At 32.1% G+C, this 23,665-nt stretch overlaps 2 protein-coding genes across 3 annotated transcripts in view; one reads left to right on the plus strand and one right to left on the minus strand.

Moving 5' to 3' along the window:
* The window catches only part of LOC139097260 (monocarboxylate transporter 1-like), a 203,102-nt gene that overhangs the window by 32,634 nt on the left and 146,803 nt on the right, over positions 1 to 23,665 (minus strand). The window lies entirely within an intron of this gene.
* Positions 1 to 23,665, plus strand: part of neur (E3 ubiquitin-protein ligase neur) — a 41,028-nt gene that overhangs the window by 12,507 nt on the left and 4,856 nt on the right. Inside the window, exon 1 of one of the 2 annotated variants that reach the window (XM_070649050.1) lies at positions 8,585 to 9,096. The exons of the other annotated variant lie outside the window; for it this stretch is intronic. Within the exon in view, the coding sequence (XP_070505151.1) occupies positions 8,934 to 9,096 (163 nt within the window). The 5' untranslated portion in view covers positions 8,585 to 8,933. Of the gene's footprint in view, positions 1 to 8,584; positions 9,097 to 23,665 lie in introns of those variants that run through there. 2 annotated transcript variants of the gene reach the window in all.

Raw genomic sequence — 23,665 nt, forward strand, 5'->3', positions numbered from 1 at the left:
TTCGGCTCTGATTTTATGAGATGAGATGAGAGGAAATTCATAAAAAAACTGACATGAGAAGTATCACATTGTAAAAAAACAACAGTTAAGGAAAAGAAGAATTGAAAAACTTTATACTTTTCTGTGAGTGAAAAACAAGAAGAATTTTTCAGTTTCATGACTTTCAGCAGCAAAAAGGAGAAAATTTTTTTCAACGGAAAATGTTTTCATACTTGATTTTCTTCTTAATCGTGTTAAGCATAGCCAATGGAGAACATAACAAATGGCTTGATATAGAAAGGATGATAATATACCATATGTGGATATGAGAATATGGTCTGAAGGTTAGACAAAAACTCAATCATAAAGTCATCATAAGATTTCTGTGGTGTAAAAGTTTTGTGGATATGCTGTAGTGGTTTGTAGTAGTTTCAAAAGTCGGAAGAAGAAAGTCTACAATCTGGTTTGAAGAAGATCTGTGATATGGTTTTGGTATACTTGGCAAAGAGTTGTATACAAATTATGTTTTAGGATTTAGATTAATTTAGTTGAGTTTACAGTACAAATTGATAACAAGAAGGCAAAAGAACCTATGAATCGCACTTAATTGACATCAAACATGTGCGATCCAAATGTGTCTTCCAAAATATATCCCGATCGGCACACACTTAAATGCTGTTCACAAGACAAGCAGACAATTTAATTGGAACCATAATGCAATATTTGGCAATAGCTTCCAAGCGGCTTCTAAGTGGTTTCCAAATGTCTGAAATTGTCAAACGGTCGCCCCTTGTGTCTAGCTAAACTGTCTGCATAGTTGCCATGTTGACAGCACTTAAACGTATGTCGATCGGTTGATTGTATTTGCTTGCAGGCAAATCATACTGAATTAACTAGCCACATATCTATTTTTGCAAATTTACATCTTCCAACAACCCACAGGAAGTAGAATCTTATCATCAACAATGAAAATTTCATCAAATAACCTCAAAATAAGAAAGGGTTAACTTCTGTTAATTGTTTCAAAATCATAGAAAGGAAACTCAAGACACTCCTAATCAAAATCTAAACTTGTAACATGAGAATCACTTCTATATCTCCATCACGCGTCAAACAATTTTTATGAATTCATTACTGTCTGAAATTTGATTTTCCTGTTTTTTCTCTCCATCATCTGCTTAGTAATAACAATTTAGTTATCGTGATGTTACAATTTACTCATCAATAGCCATTCATAGAATGAATCCGTCAAGGACTTACTTCCTTTTTTCCATCCTCTTGCTTTTATTTGCCATGAATTTTTGTATTTTTTCACGATCAAAATGAATAGAATGTATTTATCGGAAAGCATTCAACTCTCATCTTCATGAACGCAATGTGTTCTTAACTCAAAAACAAAATACCGTGCAGACGACAGCTTCATAATTTTCGCTGATTTGACACAAAAGGCAAACAGCAGCAAAGCAAAAAAAAAAATCCATCGGAATGTTCATTTCCGGACTCTTTCAACACAAACGATGTTAAATGCAGTAAAGAGGGGTAGAAGAGATGAGAAATGAAAGAAAAATAAAAATTTTGTCGGTATACACAGCATATGCTGCAAAAGATGCGCGTGTCAGATTGTGTATAATTAAATGAAAGCACATGCCTATCGGCTCATCATCATAAATATTCGAGAGTATTAATGTATAAAGTATAACATCACAAATTTATAATGAAAAGTTTGGAGATTTTTGGGATATTGATTTTGGATGGAGCGCATAGTTTGGTACGTTTAAGTTCCATAAATGACATTTTGGTTTTTCGAAGTCTGGCACAGTTGCATGACCTAAGGTATCCCTAATGAAATGTACCCAGACACAATCTGGGTGTTGCGAATACACAAACCGAGTTGGTGAGACTAGAAACAGCGAAAAAGCATCCGAATCTGACTATACTTTCTCTTGGATCGAACCTGAAGTATTCTCAATCAATGTGGCTGAGAATGCTTAATTTTTCTAAGCATACTCATGAGCATGATCCTTGTCTATTCGGAATATCCTACGCCACTGCTGCTTTTTCCTTGCCTTTATACTTTGCAGTATTTTGGTAAATATTTAATATTCCTTCATCCTTTATATTATAAGACATCCGTAACTCTCACCAATATTACTCTACATAATCGTCAGTCTATAACTATCTAGCCTAAAATCTACCATCTGGATGTGATAAACACTTTCAAAACGATCCAAATTTGAACAACACACGACAAAATGCAACAATTACTCACATGCAACCGTAAAATCAACAGGAACAATGCAAGACAAGAAGCGAGTTCACGAATCGAAGATCATCATTATGATTGAGTTCAATGCAACATAATGGTTATATGAGAAGGCACAAGATGTTTTTCAGTCAAAAACATATCGTCGTATAATATGAAATTCATCTTATTTGCCAGCCTTAAGTCACAATTTTTTATATCGTATATGACGGCTGAATATGACCACAACCACGGGTACGACATAAAAATTAACATTAATTTCACTTCAATGTGCACTCATTGCACATGTCGTTGGTGATTGTAAGATGTATGAAAATTAATAAAAGAATGCATAAGATGCTAAGTGGTTATGTGGTTCATTATAACAGCATGTAAAGGTGCAAAATTTGCTCGCGAAAATTTTAAATTGTAGACAAGGTGCTGAATAATTATTTAAGACAAATCATCAGCAATTCTAGATTCAAAATATTTCTAAAAATTCTTACTTTGAAGAACTGCACGCCGACTGATATTTTTAATAATTTTACGACTTCCAGAAATATTGAAGACCTTGATGAAAATTTAAATAACATCTGTCTATATATATTAAGTCAAATAAATGCTCATGAATAAAGAAGAAGATGTATTTGCAGTGTGTGCATAAATGAAATGTTAAACAGTAAGCAAATTTATGTAGCAACAAGGGAAGAAGCACAACATTGCAATCCTGTGTCTTACTTCTTATTTATTTTTGTTGGTCTTTTGTTGGATGCAATTATTGATGGATTGCAGAATTTATAAACATTTTGTCCTATGAGAATGCTAGCACATTTTAGCAAATTAAGTTCTTCAGGTCAACAGCTCTAATCGATTGATTTAACCTATCAATTGACCTAGAATTCCAGTTGAATTGATTTGAAATCTACATAGCAAATTTTTACAATTTAATATAAAATATAATAATTGGAATCTTTGGAGATTGAAGATTCTGATTTCTAAAATTGAATAGCAGTAGATTGATTTTCATTTGCAGTTCAGGCATAAGAGTCAATGTAGGTTGATGGCGAAATGGTTTGGTAGTTCGGTGCCTTATTATTGCAACATCGACACCCTGCGGTCATGGATTTTAGACTTAGTAGGAGGAAACTCGGTTCACAGCCTTATATTTTAGGCTACAGACAGTAATTCAATCAAAAGGAGTGGTTCCGATCTCACTATAAATTGTTTGAGTGAGGCTGACAGGGTTCTAACCTGACAGGATGCGTTAAACTCTTGTTAAACAATTATTAGCTACGAATTGACCTAGCACAGCTCTGGATCTCAATGATCTAAATAGCAAGGCATACAGTTAGTTCGAATGCGCTTCCAAATCCTCAAAATGTCCATTCATACTTATATGCATTTCTGCTTGCATTTAACATTTTTCAGTGTTATTCATATGTTCTTATGTGCCTGATTCCTTTCTTTATTATTATTGCTATTCTTATTATTCCTACTATATCCATCCATGTATTCTTTTCTCTCAATATCATCCCAAAAAAGGAGACTATAACAGAACACAAATAGTGCCAGAGAGAAAAAGGAATTGAAAAGAATACATAAAGCAAAAGATGCAGGCAAAAAAAAACTGATGCCGATGATTCTCATTGGCGGATGTCGCGTGGCACTTGGTACAACAAAAAACACTCAAAAATAAAAAAAAGACCTTAAAAATAAAGAACGGAGATGAAGTTAAAGTTTTTCACATCTGTCGCATTTGTAAGACACATACACGGACATATACAAGAGAAATGTATTATATGGGTAGAAGAAGATTCATTTTTTTAGTGCTAGACTCATTTTCTTGGTGCTCTTGAATTTCGATCGGTTCTACACACTTAATAATATATATTTACTTTTTAAACATCATCAGAATGTTTAAGTGCGCAATGTGTTTGCGACTACGGCATATTGTTGGTGTCTATTTTCATTCGCTTCCATTTCTTTATGTCTGATTTTACACTTTAGATTCATTTCTAGTCTAACAAAAAAATTATTTCTTTAATAAATATTCAATAAAATTCTCATCAAGTCTTGAATCCGAGTTTGAACGCATTATGAATTTTTAATGTAGATTATCGCCTGGTGTAAATTGAATTTCATGATTTACAGTTTCATATAAATTGAGGGCGATTATGGCTGTTAATAATTTGAAACTTATGGTTTTCTCATCAACAAGCTATATTTCGTGTGTTTGATGATGATTGCTTAATTTTCATATCTTTAATAATATTTTGATGTATTTAGTTGGGGCGAATAGTTTATCTCAAAAGTGTAGCAAGCTTAATATTATGTGTACGACTTGTGACTGACTGTCTTTGATGGGAAATGAAACCATATAAAATAGTTCTCTTATTATGATAAGCGAAAAATCGACCTAATGACTCCCACGACCTTACGTAACCAAATCTTGATGGTACACTTACGTAGCGCGCACTGAAAGAGGTAACAATTGTGTTACGGAATAGGGATGTTGAGGAACACAAATTTTGGTTAATGATTTAGCTATCAAGCATTATAGTGGAGAAACGAGCGGAAAGGTCTAAAAACTAAGGTTCATCCAAAACTGCAGGTCTGAAATTTTCGGTTGTACTTTATAGCACACTTTACAGGACTCCAATGTGGGGTCCGGACTTTTTCATTGGAGTCCCGGAGTCCGGACTTTCGGACTTTCGAACTTTTGGGGTCCGGACTCCAAAGTCCTGCCAACTCTGCTTTATAGTTCCTCCAAAACTACTTGATAAGACTTCTTGGAGGAACTATAAGTTACAGCCTCAAACTGCAGGCCAATTATTCATCACCGAACCCTAAAACGTTAAAACATAATTTTTAAAGTTACGTGATTTGCTGACGCTCCCCATTCTTTCAATAATAAGTCAAGTCTTGACCAAGTCCTTTGTTGATTATTACAAAGAGGATCTTAATTTTATTTGTCCTTAATGTATTCTCATTACACCTCTAATGTGTATGACCATCACTTACTTGACCATGAAATCAAATCAAATATTTTCTGCGCTTTAATCATCGTACAATGAAATTTCCAGAAAACTATTTCATCCAAAATGATGATAACTGCATTATTTTCGATTAATATCTCAATCGTGCAAGTAAAGCAGGTCTTTCGTACGATTAATCAAAAAACCCAATCATAGTTTTAAGTATTCGCACACAAAAAAACATTTGAGAAAATTTAGAGCAATTAGCACATGTGTTTTTGTAGTTCATGAACGATGCTGTAATAATATTTAATTTTTATACATCTGATTTTTTTGTTATAATTATATTAATGTCTCACAAGCGAAAGTGAATTAATTATCGCAATATCATTAAAGAAATCTCATCAACAACTCTCTTACACACGTTGGATACAACTCATGCATGATAATATCATCATGTACAAGCAAAAAAATTATGAAAAAAACTATCTGATCTTGTGAAATTGTTTTGCTGGACATCGTTTATTGGCATTTATTGATTTACTAGCTCGTGGGAACGGCTGTGAATGAACAAAATCAACAACTTTTAAGGGTAGTTTTGATGAGATCATGCAGACTATATTCATAACTTGAAGTCTCAAAAATATGACATTGAATTCCAAATCCAAGAGACATTTCATCACCAAATGACTAAATCTAGTGTCACGATCGTAATGACGTAAATTATATGACTAATATATGTGGAGGAAAAGAATGCCGGGAAGGGAAATATTAAAATTATTACTGTTATGACCGTCGCCACATAATTAATTTAATGTCGAAGAATTAAGATCATGAGAAATAAATTGAAATGCAAAATGTGATCAATCATGAACTTATTTCCAATGGTCAATTTATGAGTGTTTGTTTGATTTATGTGTGAAACAGAATGTGCGTAACATAAAATATTGTAGTTGGTTAGAGAGAGTCGGGTGTGGGTAATGTTGAGTATGGTTTGATATGATTTTATGGACAAATTGGATTAGACTTTGTTGTAGACAGTGTCTTTTTAAGCTTCAATCTTTGGACTTTAGTTAGACAGTTTTGTTGGAACTTGATTCTGATGCTTAATCACTTGAGTCTTGACCAGATCTCGAAGTCGACTCAAATTTTATATGGAGTCGAGTCCATTTAAGTTGACTTTTCCACACAATATCCGAGTCGACTTGTACCACACGATATCCGAGTCGACTTACTTGATACTGTACAGCATATAAGAGAACTAAACCAACAACTTGTATCGAACTTGGATCTAACCAGCGTCCTACGAGTTCCAGTCATATGCTCTAATCACTAAGCTATCGGGGTTGTTTAAAGTGCTTGGCAGAATGCCAATTTAAACTCCTATTCTGCTCTTAAGGTTTCTAGACAGCATCTAGATCTACTGCTTTATTTGGAAACTCCAACATTTGCATGCAATAATATCAATGCAAAGGTTAACTAATCTCTGAAGTGAGCAACTCTAACAGGCAAAGAACATGCTTTATTGATACAGAAAGATCACTACGGTATCTAAAAGTGAACCCTATGCCTGTCATGGCAAGAAACCTAAACATTGTCACCTTTCTACAAACTCAAAATTCCAAGAATCTTCCAAAAATTTCTATACATTTTCCACACAATAACACAAAAACAATGACAAATACCCTAAAAAATGTACAGTTCAGCCGTACAGATGTTTAAAATTCAAAAGCTATCAAGACAAACATAAAGATCATTAAAAAGAGATTTATTATGCGTGTGCAATTTTAAAATCAAAACTCTTTCTTTCTATATTTTGAGAAATTTTGAGCTACCTCACTTCCATTATCAAATTTTGTCACGAACAAAGCGCTAAAATTGTCAACAAAACTGAAAATTCAACGCCAAAAAAAACTAAATCTAGAATTATTCTACAACAGTTACACTCATAACAATCATTAACCGTCATTAATAGAAATCATAAACGTATTTTTGTTGAATTCGTTACATTTGGTTGCATTCATAAAACATTGAAAACATTGATGCAACATTAAAACATTCAATACATTTTATTCTCTCTTACTCAACAATTATACTTCTTTTGTAACGACATTAAAAATGTATTTTGTGCATCTTTATGTTGATCGTTATTATGTATCAAGTAATAATTTACTCTTGATGTTAATTATACTTTTAAAATGTTAATTGAAATCACAACACCGTCTCAATTAATGCATCTCAATTCTATTGTGTCTTTTTTTCGTAATTATTATCAATAACAATGAATGAAATGCCTTTTTTTAATGCCGATTGATACTCAGAATCAATGTGATGAGGAGTAAAATAATGGATATGAAGAGAAATGAATTCCATCGACGCGACAACATAAATTTTATTTAGCGCAATTTTAGATTGTTGATGAATTGTATTCAGTGGTGTCGTTTTCGACTGACTGACTGACTTTTTTCATGAAGGGGTGTCCGTAAAAAGTGGGAATCTGAGAATTATTTCAAGAATTGTTGATTCATATGCAGGACTAGGACTGAATATTTTGGAGAATACAGAACATTGTTGATTATTTGGAACTACACATGTCTAATGGTAAATTAGTTCTTGGACGGCCTGATCGATAGAGACTGTATTGCACTTTGTATTGGTAATTGGCAGACGGATGGCAGTAATAGAACATGCTTTAGGCAACATCTGAGGAAGGCAATAGATCACAATTGATCTGTACGGCCAGCAAAATAGTAGTATAACCCACCTCCCCTTCCCTTTACCTCAAAATTCCTGTGCCATTTGCAAACAACTTTTTAAAAAAATTTAATTTCAATGACATGTGTACAGCCAGTTGCATGACCGAACACAGAACATAGCAACATAGCAACACAATAAATACAATTGAACATCCTGACAGAAACAAATGAAATCTAACATTTTGCATACCTAAATCGAAGCTAAAGATCAATTTCTAATTATGTCGTTCCATTCAAGTCATTTTCTCACGAAATTTACTTAATGAATTGAAATTGGAATCAATTTGTGTATAAGAAGAAAATTATTCATTTACCGACTGTCTTAAATACGATCGTCTCGATCGTATAAAGCAGCATTAAAAACAACAACAACCGCAAACTGCTAAGAAACCCAAAAAAGAATCATTGTTGTAAAAATCATGATGATGACGATGATTCGACATGAGAGAGAGAATAAACAAGAAGAAGACGATAAAGAAGAAGTTGAAAAAAAAACAGGCAGATGAAAAACGGGCTGCAAAAAATAAACAACAAAAGCGAAGGGGAATTAAAGCTGTAGTAAATTTTTTTTTTGTGTGTCTCTCTTTTTTTTAAAAACATTTGTTAGTTTTCATTTCAGTTTAAACGTTTGAAGAGTGAAGACGCGCTTCTCTCTCACTCCGCTTGTGTATATTACTTATTTATACATATATTTCGAGTTCGAGTCTCATATATCAGACAATAATATTGCTAGTTTTGTCGAAGCACGCGGAATTCTTTCAATAAAAAAATAAAATTGGAATTGCTTGCAAAAAAAAATTTTTGTTTACTTCGGAAACGTGATATTATCAAGCAAAGTGGATTAGACTGACTGAGTCAGCTTGTAGTGTCTGAAAAATAATAATAATTAAAGGATATAAAAGTGGATTCTTTTTGTGTGCATCAAATGAGATCAAATTTTTTGAGTTAATTCATTTCAAGTTAATTAAGTTAAATCCTCATATGGGTGTATCGAGTAAATCAGAAGTGTGTGGTAATTTATGCCAGTGTAAAGCAGATTACAACAACAGCAACAACAGCTCAAAAGTATCAAGTGATAATTTATTTGCGCCGATTAAGAACAAAATGAAAGTATTGAAGAAGATTAAGAAGCGAATGGGATTAGGTAGGTCTCACTCATTCACCACTCCAATATACTTTAATTCCCCGAAAACAAAAAAAAACGAGAAATCTTTTTTCTCATACCGGATTATTGCATTTTATCGCTTTTCGGCAATCATGCGAAATTAATTCTCAGCTCTTTTTTTTGTTGTTCCTTCTTCTCTCGAATCGAAACTAAAACGTTGAATAATTTGAGGTCTCAACCTCCGACATTTCAATTTCTATACTACAATTTCTTTCGCCCCTTTTTTATATTTCGGACTTTATTTATGAATGGAATGCTGCAATTTCGTGATACTGAATAATAATCTCTCTCTCTCGACTCTCAATATTGACTGTGTTATTTGCGAATATATGTTGCAGAATTGCATAAGGAGAATGAGATTGAGAGGAAAGAATAATGAGTGAACAGTTATTGAAAGTGAAGATTATTAACGCAGATTTAGTTCTGTTTTTGTGAATTATTGACTATTGATTCTATTAAGATCTGAAAGATACAAAAAGTCATGATTCTGATGCAAAAAAAGTACCAAAAAATAAATCAATATGATCCCAACATTTGCATATTAAATCAATTATTGGGATTTGAACCTCAATTTATAGAGTAAAACTCAAAATTTCACAATTTCATCTCAAATTTCTACAAATTATTTTGACAAAAAACTCATCAAAAAACTTCAGATTCCTCAATATCCAATCTAACACCAAACACCTCACACGAATAACAAACGAAAAGTTTCCCACAGTGTCAACAATACTCATCACTCATTCCACCCACATTCGCGAAATCTGCGCTAAATTTTCTGCAAACGAGAAATGAGAGAGATTATCATGATTCGTCAATTAAGATTGAAGATGCAACTCTAAATGCATATATATTTTTCACATGGGAATGCTTTCATATCCCGTTGCATTCTTTATTAAAACAAGTCGAGAGTCTGGTGCTGTATGTTTATTCAATAATTTTTTATTATTTAGACAGAAGAAAAAAATTATTCATCCATTTCGACCTCCTCATCTTCAGGCCAGCCAAACAAGCCAATTTGTATGTCTGTTCTGTGGATGGTTCTCACAGAATAATATTGAATATTGTTTAAGAAAACAGAGTCAGTGAGAGAAAAAAGAAAAAAAAATATAAAATATTTAATAATACATTATTAAGCATCAATTTATCCTTCCAACAATAACACGAGTAAATATTAAATGTAATAATTTTCCGTGCCGAAACAGCAATTTAAAATGAGCTTTTTTTATATATTCTTTGATATTTTTTTCTCATTGCTGGTTTTAACGAGATGCTATGGGAAAGTTGGAAGTTGAATTATTGGTCGATTGGTTACTGTATTGAGATATTGATGCTTTGTATGGACTTGACTCATATCATGTCATGTTTAATTCATTCTAATGATCTACCTTGCATGTCCAACATCAATTACCATGAGACGAGATTCTCAAAATCATCAAAACATTCTCCCACAATCGTACATCCAACATTGCCCTACATTTATCTCACAGTTTGGAAATTAGAGTGCAATTAATGTGAGCCATGGTCGATTAAATTACCGAAAAAACGATGTTATTTCTCGTTTCATCTCCAATCATCATAAAAAAAGACAGCAAACAGAAGAGAAACCTGAAGAAAAAATTCCCATGCAACATCTCCACAACTTGCTTTTTCTCTCTCTCTCCTTTTTTCCAGCAGATCTTTTTTTTATAGTCGTCATTTTAAAAATATATCAAATTAATTTTTTTCTCCTCTTTCACATTCGCAAATGTAAGCAAAAAAGCAAGCAAGCAGGCAAGAAATATCAAAAATAATAATATAAATATGTGAATAAGCAAAGCGGGAGTGAGAAAAAGTATCGAAAAAAAAGACATCGTCTCTCTAATGCATTGGCGCAAATTATGGGAACGAATGAATTGTAGTCACGATTTCTCTATCTCACTTACTCGCTATATAGTCTTTTTTATTTCTCATCAACATCATCAGTTAGCAACCTACGTTTTGCCAATAATACCGAAAAAAAGGCACAAACAGTGAACAGCGACGATGTTGATAAATTTCTATATTATTTTTATACAACTAAGCCATGCTTTTGCCACATTTAGTCATTGAAGTCATCTAGTAGTTTCCCATGCATTCCCAAATCAATTTCTTCTTCTTCTTTATCCTCGATATTATACCTCACTCTCTCACACCCGACGTGCATTCAGAATTATAAACAATTGTGCTTGCTTGCTTTTTTTTGCAAATACATGTTATAAAACTGCAATAAAGACAGTGCAAGTAACTGCACACAGGTAATCACATCGGATATTGTTGCTAACAACATTCGTTCCCATGGCTCATCTGCAAATAAAATATGTGTCTACTGACTATAAATAAAGAAGGCAAATGAAAATAAAAAGTAGTAGAGATGGATTGGAACAGATAGATTTATGTTTTACCACAAAATAATTTTCAATCCAATATAGACTCTTGAGTTTGGCTATTGCTTGGCAATTTTAATGTCTGTTTGGATGTATCCATCCGATTATCAATTTTGTTGAAATCTTAAAATGGTTTATTTTTATTTGAATCTTGATTAGGAAAGTTGCGATCCTAAAGATGCTAAAATTGACTTTAAGAACTTGCCGACTTTAATTTAATTAGGTATATGAATATTCAGGAATTTCTCAAACTTGTCGTATCATGAAATCGTATCTATGAGATTGAATGAGGGGAGTCGTTCATTAGTGACATGTGAATCTAGTATTTGTAGGCTGGCATGTAAGGCTTAACAGACAATGAGCATACTCACTTAAATGAGCGTCAATGTTCAATTTTGTGAGCTTATTCATGAGCAAACTCGGGGAATTTAGATTGTGACTATTGGTCACCATCCTCTACCCAAATGCGCTCTCATCCTCCCCCTCATGACTTCATACTTTCTCCCCCGATTCATTAATAATTTTTTATTATTCATCGCTCGATTTATTCTACATCATTTCATTTTTGTGTTGTTTAAATGAAATGAATTGAAAAGAATTATGATGTTTACTACATCGACATATAAGTGAACTTTTAATATGCTGTATATTATTGCTCAAGGAATATGATTATTGGCAAATATAAGCATCATGAAATTCATTTCGCAATAGTGATGCGATGATGCGAAATTGCCTCATAAATTTAACACTTTTTTATAGGTTTTCTTATTCTTTTTTTGCATCTTACGACTGCCTGCGCCAAACTGAGTGTGTGAGAAATCGTACAAAAAAGTTTTTTAATGGAAATGAAATAAAAGAAATAAGAAAAATGTATCAAGTGATTCATTGAGCATTTACAATGTGTTAAGTCTTTACATAGGTACATTTTTTGAGGAATAATAAGGCAGTTATAACAAGTCTAATTAAGACTGTTAAAATGAGATTTAATTATTGAATGGAAATGAAGCAGCACAACGATATGAATTGAGACGTGATCGGAACGACTCTTATAATTGCTTTTTAACGCTCGATTTTTAACGCAATTTAAATGAGGTTTTTGGGATGTGTTGAGGAAGTTTGGCGGTTTGGGTGTTGACTGGCCATGTTGCCGGCACCTGACTGTCATGGAAAGCTTGTGTTTCTCGGGAATTAAGGCTCAAATTGCTGAGAAATGAGTGCAATGTCTCAAACTTCTCTAATTCTGTGCCTTAAAATGCGCTTCTAATCACTTCCCGACAACTTAGTTCCACACATTTTTTCACGGTCTGTCAAAAAAGTATACAAAAACAACCCAAAACTAAATGACCATAATGAATCGCGCTGACTCATAAATGGAAATTAAATCTAATACATTGATTAGCTTAAGAATCGTAAAAAAAGAGACTTTTGTGCTTAACGCAGAATCGACACACGTTAACATATTTTTTGTTTAATTTAATTTTCTAGAATTTGTAGTTTTTTTGTTGTTCTGGGTGAGAACGAAGAAGTTGAAGCACTTCCAAAAAGACTAGATGTATTCAAATAAAATGAATGGATTTATTAATAGGCTCTCAAAAAGTCTTAATTCAATTTAACCACAAAAAAATAAAAGAAGAATTGAACAAAAAAAAAGAAGTAAATTGAATATGATGAATATGGAAATAAATTCGTGTAATCGGAATTGAGGTTAAACAAATTCCAAAACGCACCTATTAGTACTTAAAGCATTGATCATGTTCAATATTACTGAAGATCATGTCGAGCGAGAGTGAAATTCCTTTTGTAATAAATCCAAGTGCCGAGGATGATATTCATCAATAGACATACCGCGCAACAATAGATTGAAAATCAATTTAAATGTCGATCGTGGCCTTTAGAAAGTTTGATACAATTCCATTATTTAACATCATCATTTTGAGGATGACTAAATGGCATTCTTCTCCCACTTTTCCTAACTTATTGACTTACAGTTCTTTCTGTTCCAATGAATTGAAAAGAAGAAAAAAGACTATTCGTTGATAGAATTTTTAATTAAGGCTAGTCAATTTCATATGTGAGAAATTTTCTCAACTTGACTTCTTCTTTTTTACGAGTTTTAAATAACAAGAAGGAACAGAAATGAAGGAAGAATGAATATGTTTAAGAAGTCGTTAGACTTTGGGAGTCGCGCATATTTTTTGAGGACAAATTTTTGTAGATTTTTGAATATTTTCAAGGTTTATGCTGGATTGGTATGCAAAAAATTGAATAAAAACTTAGGAAACAAGCATTAAATAATTTGGGATTCGAACTTCCAAATTAATCAAATTTTCAAAATTCTTAATTTTCTTATCAAATTACATTTAAATCTGAAATGACTCCAAGTCAATTTAAGTCACTAATAAGCTATTAACCCAAAATGTATCACATCCAATTCCCTATTATTCATCAAAACTTGGCTTCAAAACCGAAGCAAAATGTCAATATGAAATGAATAATATTAATTTATTATAACAGAAGAATTGTAAGTAAGTAAATGAAATGTAGGAATGTAGGGGAAACGAATAGAATAGACGATAAATGAAGAAGAAAAAATTGAATTCTAAGTAATTAGCTGAGTCTGCTGGAATAATAAAACAAAAACAATACAATTTATTTCAATTATGAAGAAGAGCCCAAAAAAAAGTTAATAATGGAATTCCTGCGCTTATTTTTCAAGGTTCAGAGCATTTATGCCTTGAATAGTCATTTAGCGCTGAAGAAGTAAAAGTGCCCAACAAAAACTGTACTTGAAGCACATTAAGAAGTCATGTGAACCGAAGTTCCTGCCATATATTCCAAACATTAAAAAAAATGAGAGAAATATTACAATCGGATGGGCTTCATCCATGGTTTTCAGTATGATCATCAACAATGGAATAAATTTTATTATAATGCCTTGTTATGATGACTTAAGATCGCTGTTTCCGCTTTAAAGCCGCCCATCAAACATTGAATGTATGAATGTCTGATTTGTACTTGTGCGTAAGCTTATCACGAATAAAAAATCGAATGAAAAAAAAGTAAGAAGTTATGTAGCATGTTAACATAACATTACAGACATTATAAAGAGCAAAATGAGTGAGTGAGATGGAGAAATTCTACATCATGAATGAATTGAATTGAGAATTGAATGAAATGCATTTTCAATGCCTCATTTGTATGCTATTAAGTGCAGTTCCACTGTGCGCCAGACAGTCAGCAAAGCCTGATTAAAAATTATCACACGCGGCATGAATCGATTACAATTTGATTCTTTTGTTTTTTTGTTGATTTCCATTGTTTAAGCTGTGATTTTTCTTCTGGATCTTGAATTTTCTTGAAGTTCAACATTGAGGATTGATCAGTTGAAAGTATGGCTGTCGTTTTGGCATTCCACATTCAAATGCTGTCAACATAAATCCAAGAACTTAGAACAAATTGGCAGATAATTGCCAAAATCGATCAAATTGTCCGGAACTTAGCTCTAAGTATACAGCAATCTCTAATGCTGTAGCGGCAACACTGAAGTGTGTCTCGATCAGTCATATAATTATCATTGGAATTCCCATTTTACAATCCACAATACAAAATCTTAATTTGATAAACGCCGATAGGATAGTCCTTGACTTTAAAGCTCAATAAGTACAGCAAAGAATCATAAACAGCAAAACTAAATAATAATTTTTTTAATGATAAGAGCCAGTCTATCGCGTGGCGACAATTTTTTCTTCCATCCACAACATAAAGTCACTTATTAAAGGGAGCAAAAAAAAAAAAGAATTTCCGCGATATATTTTTTATCTGCCGCAAACTGAACATCGAGAGAGTGAGTGAGAGAGAACGAATGACGCAACGCGTTTTTATCAGTCAAGTTCCTCAATACAAATCATTCAGTCTGTCAAACGGCAATAAAAACATAAACAATCGATTTATGTTGTCGCCTGTTGTCGCATTGTTTTTTTAATTGACCGGAGAGGAAATAAGATTCTTGTGTAAGCTGTTGAGTTTTGATGGGAAATTAATTAATGATGATGAATCGCTGCCGAATCATAAATTCGTACACAATTCACGATTTTTTTAAGATATTTCCTTTTTATACTCAAAAAAACTGACAATCTTGACAAGATCCATAAAGGAAATTAAATTTTTATGAACAGAAATGAGATAGAGCACAGACAAGGCACAGCATATTACCTAGACTTTTTTGTACTATTCATTAATAATCATTTAACAAAAAAAGAATCTAACAAATACAGGAAATCTTATTATTTATTGTGATGCACCGGATGTAGAGGAAATGAACTTTTAGGCAATGACGAGAAGAAGAAGAAGAAGTAGGAGGAGGAGGACATAAAAAAACCGTTCTATCCTTGAAATATTTCCTTTTTTTCTATGACCTAATGCTGCACTATTCCCACATATCCCATTTGTTAATCATTCGTTCCTACTCATTAAGATGAAACAGATGGTTATGGATGTATACACAAATACATTTATGTATCAACTTCCTTTCTTATTTACACACAGTGCACTACGTACATTTGATCTCTTTTGCTCCTTATATGACATTTTTTTCATTCCAATGTGCTTTCTTCTTTCCTTACACAAAAAAAAAACAAATAAGCAGGCAACGTTACACATGCATAGCATAGCGTAGAATTATTGTTGTTGTTGTTGTCGCTACTACTCTTCTCTTCCATCGGAAGTGATTTTAATTTTTTTTTTTTCGTTGACGATGTCGCTTGATATTCCATACGGGGCTTCTCTGCTTTCATTTTCAAGTCTTCTTCTTCTACATTTTTTTTGTTCGAGAACAAGAGGCACAAAAGTGTAAAATGAAATGTAATATCCAAGAACAGAAGAAAAGTTCATAAAAAGTTTTTCACAAAAGAAGAGGATCCGACAAAAGTTGAGTCGAAAAGATCAGAAATGAAGCGCATCTTAAGTAAAATATATTTCAAATTACAATTGGACATTGGCTTTTATATGGAAATTAGTCAGTTCCTCCCAATTCCCAACAGTCAAAGAATCAGAACTTCTTCTTACAGAGCATTGAAACCTTACAATAAATGTGAAATAAATACATAAAAATTAATCATTTAATATGTTTCTTCCTTTTTATCCATTGACTGCTGACTGCTGCTTATTGTCTTCTCATCTATTGAATTACCAGAATGCAATCAATGGAGAAGCACATGTCGAGCGGAAATCGGAAGTTGATTTGTGTTTGCATTTCTATTTCTTTTCTTAAAAATCTTTTCGGTTTCAATCTCTCGATGGTCTTAATTTCATGTATGATTGTATTTTAGGTGGATGTGGAGGAACAATGAAGTTTTTCGGTATTCTCTTTTTGTGTATAAAGACAAATAAGAAATGGCAAATACCAAAAAAAGTAGATTATGAGACATATGGTGCATGTACCCGATATTTCAACACCGGTACATGAAAATAAAATGTTTCCGTTTAATGTCTTGAAAGTGCTCATTTTCTGGTTTAAATAATGCAGGGATGGAAGGTTGGAAATTTTGCAAAAAAAGGCACACGTTTGCTTCATGAATAAGTGAGAGTTTGACCAATTTAGGATTCGAACCTAATTTATTCAATTAAATTTTGATTAATTCATAACTAATTCCAACTTAGATAAGCCAAAGTTGCCTTAACTGTCTATATCAACCTAACACCATTTGAATGCCAGCTCAACCCTGCCTTCAAGCAACAAGAAGATGAAAATTGTTTAATTGTGCATTTTTTGCTCTTATTTCTTCGGAATACATTCAAAGTTTTTCACACAATTTGTGTAGTTGTTTGCAGGTGTTATGGAATGTAATTTATAGTTTTAAAATAAGAAGACAAAATTTTTGTTAGCTGTCTAAATTTGAATTTACATTGTGAGTTCTACAAGACATTTCTAGAATATTGCATAAGCATTAATGCTGACTTAAGTCTCTGACGTCCAATTATACATAAAATGTGAGAAATTCGAGTGAAAAATTTCAGATTATTTCCATGAATAATTCAATAAGTATTCACTTTCCATGCCAAATGATAATCGCCTCTAACTGTTTCCTCTTACAAATCGTATTGATGCTTTCATTGAAAGAATTCATCAAAAAAATCCCAGATTAAAATCTCGTTCTGATTTGCATATCGACACCTTTAATCTCCTGCTCTTTCCATTGAAAATCAGACACAGTGAATCAATTCTGTTTTTTCACCTTCTTGATCATCTAATTGCTCAATTTTCATTCACTGATTTTTATTTCATTCACAAGCCCCAAAATTAACAATGCATTCTTTTAAAGTTTGGACGAGCTTACGGTCCGTAAATTACTTAAGATATGCTAATGAACTTTATTCTCATTCGTCTCAATTTCACATAATGGTGCTATATGATTTCTATCTTATTGTACAGAAAATTTCCATTCTTTTGTGTGTCATTCATAAAATTCGAGAAACTATCCATCTATCTGCTGATGTTAGGCTGTAGTTTAGTGGGAAATTTTTGGTGATCTTACTCAGTTACACAATAATAGAAATGAAACAAATACCATCTGTAAAACTGTTTGTCCATTTTTCATTGTCATTTTCCATACTCAATTTTGATTGTCAAATTAATGTTCTTCACACCCACGCAAATAAGCACGTCCATCACATTAATTAAACACAAAAAGAGAATATTATTGTGCCAAACAATTAAAATTAAAGCATAAAGAGAATGAAAATTCTCTCGGGTGATGAAAATGTGCAAAATTTTCATATGTCCAGTTCATGTCGATGAGCAACAAATGAATTATATAAAAGAGTAGTTTCTGCAACCCCTAACAAAATAAATTGTTTATTACGATTTTCATTCCAACAGCATATAAAGAGTAAGAACATGAAGCATATAAAGAAATAAGAGAGAATTTAAGCAGAACAAATCCCTTTTCTAAGGTACAAATACAACAAAAATTATGAACAGCTGCTCAAAATTTTCTTGTTGCTAAAGTTCATCATTGCACTAATACAGTCTAAGAAAGTAGGTAGAAATAACATGAGGGGTTAACGAGCTGAAGAATATCATTTTTTTACAGTCTTTGATATTTTCAGAACAGACTTTTTTGTAATTATAAAGTTTGAAAGACTGAAAAAAATGCATTTGATGAGTTTTAAAGATGATATTGCGTAAAAAGAGGGGTAGATGTATGCTGTATGTGTATTTGTGAATATGACAAGAACGTCATGTTGACATAAAAATTCTCAATGGATTTTCTTTGTTGTTAACCTTTTTTATAATTTTGCGTGCTCATTTTTTATGTCATATCCAAAGACCTTTTACACATAAAAGGCCTTGTTCGATCAATTTTAAACATTTCTATGTCAATTCAATATGAAATTCCTCTTCATTTATCACACAATTCTGAAACCACTTAACAGATACACTACCTCTAAAAACTGATTGAATTCATCCAACAATAAATTTCACTTAACAACAAAAAAAGCAGCAACAATTCATATATAACAGCAATAATTCAACATCATTTCTATCGTGGGAGGTTCTCGACATGTTTTTAACTTTTTTATATATGAAATAAAAATCTAAGTGAAATCTTAATGGAACATGTTGCGATGAAGAATGTGATTTAGGATTTAACAAACTTTCCAAAAAATATATTCACTGCTTTAATTCATATTGTGGCTGTTGTTTGATGTACAATACAAATATTGAATTTTATTGATTTCACTGTGTGACTCTAGAGCCAATTTTATACAATCAAGCTGATTTTAGACCCTAAAATGTAGACCCTCTTGGCTATACCTTATCTTAATTTATACCAAAACCAATACATCCAACAAACTGAACCCTGCTCCACATTAATTCCTCATTATTCAATTTTAAAGGAATTTCAACTCATCGGTGCATGACGATCACAAGAATTGCCGTCTTCTGGAATAATTCCCATTATTTCCTTTGTTACCAATATTTTTTGAGCATGAGAAGGGAACCGGCAGCGCAAAAAAAATTTTTAAAAACTTGTTCACATTCTCAAGCATCACGATTTTCAGTTTTGTTAGTCATGACTCAGAATTAATTCATCTTCAGCCTACAATAGAGTTTCAAACTTTTTCATTGAAATTCATCAAAATAAAACATTTGTTTAATTCTTGCTGCACTAAGCGAATCTATCAGAAAATAAATAGGGGAAGCTTCATAATCGCATGAAAATATTAAATCGAATTGATTAAATGATGATGATGCTGATGATAAGGAATAAAGAAGAGGGAAACAAAATTTGTATATTGATGTTCATTCGGGAGTAATAAATTCCCATAATCCCAATGCAGCATTAAAATGACGCAATAAATCCTACGCAAAAGTGTTACTTTTCATAAAAAATGTAATATTATTGGATAGAATGACATTTAGATTAACTTCATTTAATACAGCAGTAGTAAAACCACATTACAATGTTGATAGTCATGGGATGAGGGCTGGATGTTGTGTATTAAATTATTTAACACATTTTAATATCAAATATAAAGTTTAAAGTCTGATAAAATTGACAACACATTTTGTGGCAATAGCTTATAAGATAAGTGATAAGAATATTCTCAATTCAGACCCGCATTATAAAGAAAAAACTTGATTGCCAGCTGCCTGTTACGCTTGACGTATGAAAATGTAAAAATGTTAGTAAGCCCGGTGCATTTTTATAATTCAATGATTACCAAGCTATTTTTCAGTATACAGGTTCCATATTTTGCTATGAATTTTTAATTTCTTTAAAATTTTTTAATGTCTTTCTTTGATGTCTGAAGTATGCTTTTTATTATTCTTCTTATCTCCTATAAAGCTGTTGAATTCAACAATGCTGGAGAGCTGTTATCGCACATTTTATAATTTAAATTGTTTCCTCAAGCATAAAACAGCCAATGCAGAGCAAGTCTCTAAATTGGCCGCAATTCATAAAATTAAAATTTCGCCTATTTATACTTAGTAGAGCCAACGCGATGATGATTCTTATTTATTTCATAAAAGTCATAAATTCTTGTTTGTTTTTCTTACTGATATGAGCGCGTGCTATGCGTTGGTGATTCAGCTCTAATATAAATGTGAAGTTATTATAATTGTTACACATAGAAATTTCTTATTTCACATATGGAGAGTCGAGGAAACCGCATATAGATATAAATTATGATTTTCAATAGAAATTACAATCCTCAATGTGTGTATTTCATGGAACATGTGTTCAACTCAATGATTTCCAACAACTGGCACTGTCTGGTAGGGAAAGCAACACACAAAAAAAAATGTGTATAATAAAAAAATTTCATAAAATAGAACTCTTCAACTTGCTGTTGCTTACTTGCCATGCTTCATAAAATTACATTATTCTACATCATCATGAACATTATTGTACTGTACGGAGAGATATTGAGTTCCATCACATGGTTCTACTTAACTTTTCTTTGTTTTCTTGGTGAAAAATTATGAGCTGTAAAAAATTATAGTCGTGGTTGAGCGACTAAGACTTTACAGACTTAAGAATGAATTTTGAAGTAACGGGGTTAGGGGGGATTCACTCGATTAAGACAATTTTTTTTTAATTTCTAGTTCTAGAATGCAGCATAAAGTCATAAATTATATCCATAAATAGCTTTATCTTCCTGCATGAATATCTCTTTTCATTAGTCACACGAGTATAAAATTGGAAAAGTTTAATTTTAGCATCACATCATAAAGAATTTCGTTTGCTTCATAGCAGGCTCAAAAGGAAATGTAAAATGTTCATACACACGACACTTGACATCGTCTTGGCTGTCACATCTCTGAGAAATTCCTGCGTGTATTTTAAGAATATTTAAAGTATAAACAAAGAGTCTCATGTCATGATGAGTATAAATATATACACAAGTACTGTGATGTAGTATCAATTAATTCGAGGAAAAGGATGTGCTGGATTGTTTTTGTCTTCTGTTTACGAAATTAATTTATATTTTTTTGTTTTTCTTAATTTTTCAAGCTGCATGTCTTTCTTGAAAGATCCAAGGATTTTATGTTAATTCTTAAAAATTTCTCAAAGCCTCTTCAAACAGATTTAAGGAATTGAGCTGAATGAAATGCGGCGCACATGATGTACTTAAAGCAATTTTTCTGAGAAAAAACTCAAAGAATGGATAATGAAAGTAAACATTTAGCAATAAAAGAATCTTGAAGAAATTAAAAATTAAGCACTTCTTAAAAAGGATAAAAATTGAAATATTTTTCTACTTAGACTGGTAATTAAAAAGGAAGATCTGGGATTATTTTATGGTCTGTTTCTTAAACTTGATGCACGCTTGCTATTGTCAAACTAAAGATAATCGTGGTAATTAGTTCAAGTAGTTAAATCCTTTCATAAAATTTGATGAATTTTTATAAATTCTAGCTCAATTCCAAATCCACATGAACAGGCAACAGGATAAATTGTTCTGTCAAATCCAGACCACATTCACATCATCCACATGCTCAGCGTCTGTCCTTTACTACTTTCTATTTCTTCTATTTCATTCCATACATTTATGAATAATTAACCTTATTACTTCTCATAATCTTTTGTCGGTGAAACATTAGAAACAGAGAAAAATAATAATTAAGAATTTAACAAAGATAAGCTTGGATTATTAGGACTAATTCAGTCTCATTGTCAATATGTGATCAGAAATTTCTTAATGGAAAGGTTTTTAAAGATGATGCTCAATGAAAGTCTTTAATTATGTAGTTATCGATGAAAAGATATGAGGATTTATAGATTTACAGTCATTTAAAGATTCATCGCTTAAAATATTAAGCACTTAACTAAAATCCCTTCATAATTTCAATAATTATGAGAACTCATCTCCAAAATAAATCGAATATCATTCCAAAAAATCAGTCAGCTTGTGAGTTGTGTCCAATAAGCTATGAAAAATGAGAAATTACGTGAGCAGCTGACGAATTTTTATTTCTTTTCAAAATTACAAAAATTTTTGTTCATTTTCAATTGGAATCGAAGAGAGAAAAATGAGCAGAACGAAAATAGGCTCAAAAACACCTTTTGTGTCTGTTCTTTTCTTGTTCCTTTTTTTTCTTCATCTCTTCTTTTTACTATGTATGCATGTAAAAATTTAATATATTTTTTTAAGGGGGAGAAATGAAGCAACACAATGTGCAACACGAAGTTTTCATTTTCTTTAAGTCAGAGATAGAAAAAGAAACCCAAGCTGCATATGTTGTGCAGTTTTTATGAGCGTCATATTTTTTTGGATACCTGAATCTTTTTGTTTCTTGGGATTTTTTGTTGTATTATTTTTTTTGGGTCTATTGACATCTGCATCGATTTTTGAACCCTCATTAATATTGATGCCTTGGCACTGATATTGAGTATGAGGGTGCATGTTCAATATATTGAGCATCTTTAACATCTTCCAGATATGCTATTATGTACTTTTTATCTTAAAGTGATGGCTGCATGTTAAGGATCAAATCATTCAAATGCAAAATATTAGAAATCCTAAACAAAATAATTCTCAGAACTCATGAAATTCCTTACCGTACCTCCTGAGAATTTATTTACTCTTCTTATATCCAATATCGATCACATGAATATCAAATAATCAAAATACAGTCAGGCATGAGAGCAGGAAGAAAATTATTATGCAAATTTTAAGAATTTCAAATTAGCCAAGGAAGACTGAGAATAAGAAAACAGACAACAGGAAGGTAAAAAAATGTATGGGAATGTCCATAAACATTTTATTTGCCTGAATATCAGCGCCATGGACGCCAGAGTAAAAAAGGGACACAGGAAGATAATAAAAAGTATATCGGCACATGGAATGAAATTAGAGAATCTGTGAAAGGTCATCATAAAAATTAAGAAGAGAAAGAGGAACTTGGGTAGGAAGGAAATGGCCGAAAAAGGGACAGACAAATGATTTACGATTAGCATTTGTCTTACTTTTTTATGGATCGTAGGTGAAAAGTTATTGCTCATGCTGAGTGCAAATACCTGGGAGGAAATTAAAAATTAACATAAATGTTACCTGACATAAGAAGTTCATGGCGCTCGGAGTTATTTACGCATAAAAATCTCACGATTTATAAATTCAATGCAGCCAAACCA

This window comes from Chironomus tepperi, unplaced genomic scaffold (assembly GCF_022539635.2).
Source record: "Chironomus tepperi strain 1889 unplaced genomic scaffold, CSIRO-AGI_Ctep_v1 contig_418, whole genome shotgun sequence".
In the NCBI taxonomy this organism is placed as follows: Eukaryota; Metazoa; Arthropoda; class Insecta; order Diptera; family Chironomidae; genus Chironomus; species Chironomus tepperi.